Source organism: Micropterus dolomieu, linkage group LG20 (assembly GCF_021292245.1).
Source record: "Micropterus dolomieu isolate WLL.071019.BEF.003 ecotype Adirondacks linkage group LG20, ASM2129224v1, whole genome shotgun sequence".
Classification (NCBI taxonomy): Eukaryota; Metazoa; Chordata; class Actinopteri; order Centrarchiformes; family Centrarchidae; genus Micropterus; species Micropterus dolomieu.
In genome coordinates, this window is record NC_060169.1 from 25,786,902 (window position 1) to 25,795,796 (window position 8,895).

Sequence of the window (8,895 nt, forward strand, 5' to 3'; positions counted from 1 at the left end):
ATTATCAGTTGGACTCCTTAAGATATCATTTGGCTTTACACCACGGAATGGATTTAAGGTATACTTTGGGATTTAATGTTTCATAAGAAATGAGAGGAATTTATGCAAAAGCAGCAAAGAATGTGCTTATAGTACATCCATAGCTTTTACCACCACTGAGTGTCATCTGTCAAAGTCTGCCTGTATGGCAGTTCAGAGTTTTTTGGAAACAGATTAACTATATCCACATCTTTGGGGGTTGATTTCTTAATGGCAGGACATGAATTTAGCCAGTAGGCCCATAATAGCTCAGCTTTGATCTCTTTAGTGCAGGTGCACAGCTTGTATTGATGCTGGTAGAATGATTTGTTTCAGGATTTTACCATTTTTCTGTAGCTATGGCATCACTCTTTAGTGTTAAGATGGGTTCATGTGTAGTATGAGTTTTTATGCCAGAGGGTGGCAGTGTAGCATTGCTAGTTTTACGATGGCAGACAATTTGTGAGAGGAAGCTGTACTAAGGGTAAGCAGTTGATAAAAACACCCCACTACCACATGGTTAATCCTGATGCTGTGTACATTTTTCAGATGTTCAGTCTAAGCAGTCTGAATTAAATTATAACATACGCAATGCACCCACATTGTCCCTTGGCAAAATTGAATGGAATTAATACACGTGATATATCCCGTACTTTCTTTGCTTACAACTATGAGATCTGTTTATCTCCTATGGGGGCAAGATTGATTACTCAAGTGAAAATAAGTGCCTTTGGGGCACTCAATCAGTAATGATTTGGCCTGGTGCCCAGAGCCTTGGTTTTATTGAGTTAAAGCTTTCTACATTTGTCTCTGTCAGCTTTTGGTGTTCAAACTGAGCAAGAGTGATAACTTACACATTCAAGTAGAAGCCAGGACTATTACTGTTGACACACAACATGCATCCACATTGTGAATTATGCATCAAGCTTACCTGTTGGCTATAAACTGAGTCATTACTAAAACTGAACAACACAAAACAAAGAAACATGCAGATTCACAAGGTCGACGAAGACAGAATACTAAGGATATTAAAGTTTCAAATATGATTAAATGTGATTTTGGATCAGATGTTTACAACTCCTAAACGTCCACTGATTATGTCAGTGGCTGCGTTGAAGTTTGTACATAGCCAATGAAAATCACAGATTTTTGTACCATACATATTAACAGTGACGGTTAATATGCTGAGTCACCTTGGTTAAGTCTAGAGGATAGCTTCTGTTAGTGAAAAATGTCAGATGAAAAGCACAACATTAATTTTCATACGTGATAGTTAAAATTGCCAGTTCAATGTAGCGACAAAAATGTTAAATTGTCATAAATCACTGATACAAAGTGACTTGTCATGACAGGATATCACTATTTGTATGGTAAACAGAGCAATGGCCTTCTGTCTGTTTGTTCAAATTAAAATGCCCTCACATGACATGTGAAACCACATTTACAACCATAGCTTTAATTAGTGAAAAATAAAACTTTCCAAGAAACACCTGCATGGAAACAAATGCTGTTGTGAGTGATATTATGAATCATGTTGCTGAAGCTTTTTTTTTCAAGAAAGAGATTAGTGATCCCTTAAGTAAATTGGTCACACAGAGGCAGTTTAGGATAACAGGCCATGATTTTGATGACTTTGTAGCTATTAAAAATGTCAGATGGCCATATAATATAGTCTCTCTGATTTAAGAAAATAAAAATATCAGTATATAAAATCCAATTTAACCTATTCAAGCAAGCCATTGTCTAGTGGCTACTGATTGCTTTTGGAATTTAGCCCCAGCATTTGATGGAACTGATTCCCCATGCTGAATATAACTTAGTTGTTGTGGTCTTCTGTTGTTTTTGAATTTTTTAATATTCCCCCCTGCTAGATACTATACATAACAAAGCTAAAATGCACTTATTTTCCAGTAGAGTATTTAAGCCTCATTACCTTTTCAAGTGAATATTTGAACACAGCAGATAGTTTAGTTTTCTCTTAAATTACCATCTACAAATTGAAGCCATTACAAAGCTTGGGCGACTGCTGGATACAATTTAATGTACAGTGAATGTACGAAATAGTAGGGACATCATTTTGATATTCACTGTAACTGCAAGTCTTTCTTTAACTCATCTTAGCTTCCTCCCCTCCTGTCTAATTTATAGAGATTTATTTTGTGGAGATATATTATTATAATGACTTTTGCCTGGATTCACTCCAACCCAAAATAAAAAAAGAGAATAACATCATATCTGTACAGTAATAACATTTTCTTTTCCTGGAATTTAAATTTAAAATGGTATTCTCTTTGGCAACGACCCTCCTGTGAATTTAGAGACACAGAGTTGTTCATTTGTGTAGGTCGACAGAACAAGGGATTACTAAATCAGAGCATGTAAAACGGAATGAGAAGAATCAAGTTTATTGCCAAGTAGGTTTCCACATTCAAGGAATTTGCGTTGGTATTTTGGTGCATTGCAAACTTTAAAGTAAACAGAGAGCACAGAGATGCTAAAATGAATCTTTCATTCCCCCAGGAGTAAGGAAGTATACGCCGTGGGAGATCTGCGCACACTCAATTTGTGTGGAGACATCACACAACATGTTTGGATCTGCCATTTTAATTCATGTGCGGACAGTCATATCAACTCATTCATGCACGCACAAACACACACAAACTAATAATTACATTATATCTACACATGCTGCACTGTGCGATAGATTAACATGCAGTTACCTGACCTTTCGGATGAATTAACAAAAGACAAGTGTTTATTTCTCCCAACAGCTGTGCTATCAGTAAAAATAAAAAGCTATGGCTGATTCATTACTCTACAATACAGTACAGAATTTTAGCTCTTAAAAAGTGTTTTCCTTGCAAAGGCTGAGGAACAGTTTGTCCTGTTAACCAAAAAGAGATTTTTAACCAAAAGGAACACTCAAAAATATGTTTTTAAGTTACTCATGCTCCTCATCTGTGTTTTGAATTCAACTTTGAATGCTCTTCTTTAAAGGGACTACTGTAACCTATTCAGCAGGATTGTTTATCAAATTGTACCCAATTTTCCAGCCTACTAACCTACTTGTGTACAATGTCTTGCACCTGAAAGTTTCAGGATCTCAAGGCTGTTGTTTGACAAAATAATGATAGCTTAAGATGTGTTTTTATGGAGAAAAAAAAACACTATTTCTTGTCCTCCACAAACCCAGCCTATAGGCTCTAAAATGAAAACGTCTGAACAAAGACCTGATTAGACTTTTGTGCTTGTATGTATTAGTAGTATGGAGGCTATACGTAGCTAAAATGCAGTTTAATATGACAATGAAATTGTCACTTGATGGTCATTTTGGGTGACTGTGATTACATTACAAAGTAGTAGAAACACATCTCATTATAACGCAGTGCAATGGCACCACAAACTACAGCCTCCAAAATGACCCAAAGGTTGAATGAACACCTCTCTAAAAAAGTTTCAACAAAAACATTATACAGGACGTTTGTATAATACTCCAATAATTTTTGTTAGGTGTACATAATAAACAGGCAACTGTGTTGTTCTTTATTCCGAGTGTAATCTTTTGTCTAAGTCACTTATTGGGCCGAAATTGTGGAGTTCACCAGATATCAGACAACTCTCATCTCTTTCACCTGCTTATACTCGTTTCCTCCCACCACTCACTACTTTGAACGCAGAGCACATTCCTCACCTTCTCATTGATGTAAAGCAGCAGACAAGGCATTGTGGGAGATATATTGAAATAGCCTACCCGTTACCATCAATGGATTAGCCCAAGGCAAAGAAGCTACAAGGGCCATTTCACTTTCCCGTTATTGATCGAGAGAACAGATCATCCCCTTATGCAAAGGAGAGGAAAAGTACAAACGATAATATCGATTTCATGTCGAAATATTCAAACTAGAAAGTGTTATTTATATAAGCTGCCTACATTCGTATTTATATAAGTGTTATTTTGGAAATGCCTTTAGCACAAAAGCGGGAGAAAAAAAGTCTTACTCATGCTGAACAATCAGTTGTTGGGCCTATAGATAAATAAGGGCTGTGAACGCCACATGTAGCTATCAGACCTGGAGGACAATAGAAGGAAGCAAACTCAATATTAAAGTTTTCATAACCTTAAACCTAGACCAACATATAGGCTAGCTGCTCTCTGTTCATTTTAGAACCGTAAAAACGTGCACCGTAGTTAGTTTAGTAGAAATTAGTTTTCTCTAGACATCTACATTTTCTCCGGAGATTTAGGAAAATGATAGAAGAAACCCAGAGGTGTGAATGAAGTGACCAGTGTTTCCATACAGCCATTCTGTGTGCCGATGAAGATAAAAATGTGATCTATACATATGCCGTCATTTATCTGCCAGAATCACAGCAATGCAAATAAAGATTTTATTTAATATAAATAGCTAACTTTAAACGACAAGACAACGTGAAATATCATCATTAAAACAAATTGGGGAACAAAACTTGTACGTGTATTGCAAATAGCACATGAGTAGCTATTATGACAGTTACAGTAAATTACAATCATGATGAGCAGGAGACAGTAGGCTGTGTCTAATTTATTTATTTTAATCCATGAGGCCAGATGACCTCGGATCCGTGTTCATGCGTGCCAGACTGTCATCCTGTGTATCACTTTCTGCTTTGGATGTAGCTTTCTAAAATCCTCATCAACAAGTCCGCCTCCTGAAACAGAGTCCATAGCATCAAGTTCAATTACAAAATCATTTCAATCATTTTTGTGCGCAAAAACAGCTTGGACATTTCTGGTAGGCTACTCACCGGATTTTTCGAGCGGCTCTCTTGTGGATCCACCTGCGCTTGTAACGCCAGCCGCAGGAACTCTTGGAAGAGCTCCCCGAGAGCGCTCTGCTCCCTGGATAGGGTGACTTCCAGCGCATCAGCACCCTGCCCCTCAGCTGAAGGCAATAGAGGGGTATCCATCACGCTCTTCTTGCCCATGAAATGTCCTGCCAAATCAGAGAAAACGCTTGTTAATGACTTGAATTAATCTGGAGGAGTGAAAACCTTGACAAAATCAACATCCTTAGAGGCAGAACATGTTATCGTGTAAAAAGAAATCTATTTTATGTGGAACATATATGAAATTAGACTCATAAGATTCCATCCATTCCAAACATGACCGATTATTCCATAGATGTTAGTTTAGATGATAATTCTTACCTGTAGCCCAAAGATTGCCTCTTGGATTGACTTTAATTTTTGCTACTTTATTCCTAAGTTCAGTCAGGTCAAAACTCACTGCGGCGGTAAAAGACATGAAAGAAAATATGACAAGATAAGTAAATAAGCCACACTGGCAAACATTATTCATTGTAAACCGTCTCATCTCAACGCGGAGTGGCGAGCTGTCCTCTCAGGTACAAGTTTCCAAGTCTCTCCTGTTGGTCGTGAATAGCACAGAGGCATCCCGCTTTTATAGGCTCTCATGAGGGGGTGGGCTCTGTTTTTGTTGCGTGTACTTTTTATTCCGCCAGCTGCATAAATCGAAATGTGCGACTCATTGTCAAGGTTTCGTTGGACCGCGCCTCTGGCTGTGCGTCTTTTACGCACAACACGATTTATCTATAACTCAGGGCAGATACGAATGTTTGCTGAAAAACTGTTCTCTCAGCCACCCAACTTAATGAATAGCAATTTACAATTGCGCAAATGTTCAGTTGGGGTTTGATTAACTAAGGTTTGATTTCATTTTCGCCTGTTAACGGGTAAAATGATTTTCAGAAGTTTTGGGGGATGAGTACACGTTATGGATGGAGGTGCCCTGCTCAAGCAGCAGCTAATTATTCTCAAATAAATTTATTTGAGAAAAGGTCCCTCACATATATTCATCATGCTGTGACAAGTCTTAGTAAACCAAAAAAAGATAATATGCCACAAAAGTATATTGCAACCATTAATAAAATCTCCATAAACACTGAAATAACGTCTTAGAGGTTGAAGCCCTGTTTAGTGTAAATTGTGTGTCAAAATGCCGAAGGCTATAGCTAATGCTTCCTTCTAGAGCAACACATAGTAATCTCCTGCCCAGGTCCCCCTACCCCCTTCAGCTCCTGTGGCCAGGCCTGGCCCCTTACAATGAGCAACATGACATTTGGCCAGTTGAAGCATGCTGCTGTGATCACCATCAGTCCTCTGAGGACATGAGAACCTGCTGATTCTCTCTGCTAATTTAGAGCTGATAAGACAGAAGGCCTCTTTGTCACTTCAGGGTGCTAAAGTCGCAAGTTTAGTGGAAGGCTGCAGCTAGTATCTTGCTCTTTTCATAACCTTTGGCATTCACACACATATTTTTAATTAGTATGTCTAATTAGAAGACTATCTGACCAACACAACATCACTAGTCACAGACTAGGTGAACTGAGGCAGCCTATGCAACACTGCATTTACATTAAAATACACGATGGATATTTGCATCTCAGCCTCAAAACAAGTGATTCATAGAGCAAGAGCCACAATTATACTAGAACACTTTGCTTTGTTCCCTTAGGGCGTTACCGTAATGGAAAACTGACAGAAGTAGAAGTTCATGCTCATTCCACAACTGGCACTGCAACTGTCCAAAGATGATCTAAAAAAACAATTACATTTCAAAGGACACTGCTTTAAGTCTTGGTTTAATTTCCTAATCCATGTGTGATTTCTCACATCTAATCGTGGCCACAATCGTAAGCACACTGTTTTTATGACGAGCTGTAAAAGGTAGCAGCAGTAAAAAAGCCCCACCAAACATACTACACGGTCAAGCTCTTTGAGATATAATGGAAGAGAGCAGAATGCATTCAATTTAAGTGAAAGTTCAAGCACCTTGATAGTGTTTCAAGTGGATGCATATAAAAATTATATATTGATCCATACGTATGATTACATCCAGGTGTTGGATAGTCTCTGCCAACTTCACCTCGACTGAAAGAACCCTTAAGTGTCAAGAGTATGGTCACATTGCATCAAAGAGAACCGCAACAAGGTTAGTGCTCAAAGCACATCTGCACTAATGAAAAGTCCACAGTCCACTTAGAAAGAGGCAGAGCCAGTGCTCCACTCCAGTGACCTTTATATAAATTATCTTATAAAAACAGTTAAATGGATAAAAAAGATGTAGCCACAGTAATCTCTCCACGTGTAACATGTCTTTTTTTACATTTCCAGATCACTACTGTTCTTTCACTTAAGAAAATGTTTTTAATTCCACCACTCTGTTGTGGCCGTTAATGTAGAACAGTGGCCAAAAGAAAATGAGAAACAGTTGAAATAATCCATAGTGGATGGTAACCAGATTTCATATTTAATATCATTCATATTCAGTTGTCATAAAATACTTCACATATCTTTTTCAAAGACAATGACTCAACAGGAAAGAAACAAGACTTAATTTATCTTGATGAATGCTCTTTCACATTCAAATGATTGATTACAAATAAAGATCAACCTAAACCTTAATTTCAACCTAAATCTAGCCTAGTTCCCTCACAAAAATATTTTAAAGCTTGGATTTTTCAAATGTAAACACCCTATCCACATTTCTACAAAATGTTCAAACAAATGGTACAAAAGAGCCAGTTGGGTTTGACAAAGTCTAACTTAATTCTGTTTTGAAAGGCATGACTGAGGTTTCCTGGACGTAGTTCATTCTTCTTGAGTCCTGAAGTTTGGGTACCTCACTCCCGATGGACCAACACAAAGAGACCGAGCATGAAGAGAACAGCATACTGCAGAATGAAAACACAGGAGATTTAACAAATTAGACTGTCATGCTGAAAATGTTGAAGCTTAAAAACTAAGCAAATCTTGTCAAATGAGATGTGGGGGTCAACAAACTTACTTTGAACTTGGGGTAATCATTCATGAGAATGGTCACGATTCCAATGTATGGCACAAACCTGGAGACGACATAAATGCGTACGGTCAAGAAATTTCATTGATGCATAGTTTATGCCAGTTTGTAACGGATGACACTTCCAACAGTACTTCTTTCAGTCACTGAATTAAAAAAGTTCATGATGTTTGCTGCCGTAAAAGGAATGTAATCAAGACTTTACAGAAAGCAGAAATGAATTGGACCTAAGCAGTGAAATTAGAAATCTCTGCTACAAATAGGGTTGGGCGATCGTCTCTATTTTCATATCGTCTATTGATCTACCGATTGGCGATCTGATTGCCAGGGGCCAGTTTTACGTTGCAGCAAGTCAGTGAAATGCCTGGAAGCATGGAAGAAAAAGGCTTATTAGCTTTAAGAGAAACCACCAGAAACATCTGTAAATGCCCAGTACAGTGTTTCCCATAGTATTACTGTGCAACTCTGGCGCCGCGCGGGTAGGGGGTGCAATCAATATTGAACGGCAGCTACAGTGGGGGAAATAAGTATTTGACCCCTTGCTGATTTTGCAGGTTTGCCCACTTACAAAGAATGCAACGATCTATAATTTTAATCATATGTACATTTTAACAGTGAAAGACAGAATCCCAAAGAAAATTCCATAAATCACATCATATGAATTTATAAAAATTGATAACCATCTGATGAGGAAAAACAAGTATATGACCCCCTACCAAACAGCAAGTATTCTGGCTCCTACAAGCCAGTTAGTCTTTCTTTAAGACACAGCCCCAATCCCAACCAATTATCTACATCAAATACACCTGCCTCACCTCGTTACCTGTATAAAAGACACCTGTCAACACCCAAACAACCAGCATCCAACATCACCACCATGGGCAAGACCAAAGAGCTTTCTACGGACATCAGGGACAAGATTGTTGATCTGCACAAGGCTGGGATGGGCTACAAGAGAATCGGAAAGCAACTTGGAGAGAAAAGATCAACTGTCGGTGCAGTTATCAGGAAATGGAAGA

The 8,895-nt window shown here is 38.2% G+C and overlaps 2 protein-coding genes across 3 annotated transcripts in view; both read right to left on the reverse strand.

Moving 5' to 3' along the window:
- Window positions 1–4,600: 4,600 nt before the first annotated feature.
- On the reverse strand, window positions 4,601–5,396 carry nmbb (neuromedin Bb). Its single transcript, XM_046032261.1, has 3 exons — window positions 5,206–5,396; window positions 4,804–4,991; window positions 4,601–4,707 (listed from the first exon to the last, which is right to left on the reverse strand). The coding sequence occupies exons 1-3, from the start codon at window positions 5,369–5,371 to the stop codon at window positions 4,654–4,656; spliced, it is 408 nt and encodes a 135-aa protein (XP_045888217.1). The 5' UTR covers window positions 5,372–5,396; the 3' UTR covers window positions 4,601–4,653.
- Window positions 5,397–7,306: 1,910 nt separating this feature from the next.
- The window catches only part of sec11a (SEC11 homolog A, signal peptidase complex subunit), a 7,284-nt gene continuing 5,695 nt past the window's right edge, over window positions 7,307–8,895 (reverse strand). For both annotated transcript variants that reach the window (XM_046032260.1, XM_046032259.1), the window contains exons 5-6: window positions 7,865–7,922; window positions 7,307–7,751 (exon numbers count right to left, since the gene is read on the reverse strand). In XM_046032260.1, the coding sequence (XP_045888216.1) occupies window positions 7,701–7,751; window positions 7,865–7,922 (109 nt within the window). In that variant the 3' untranslated portion in view covers window positions 7,307–7,700. The remainder of the gene's footprint in view (window positions 7,752–7,864; window positions 7,923–8,895) is intronic.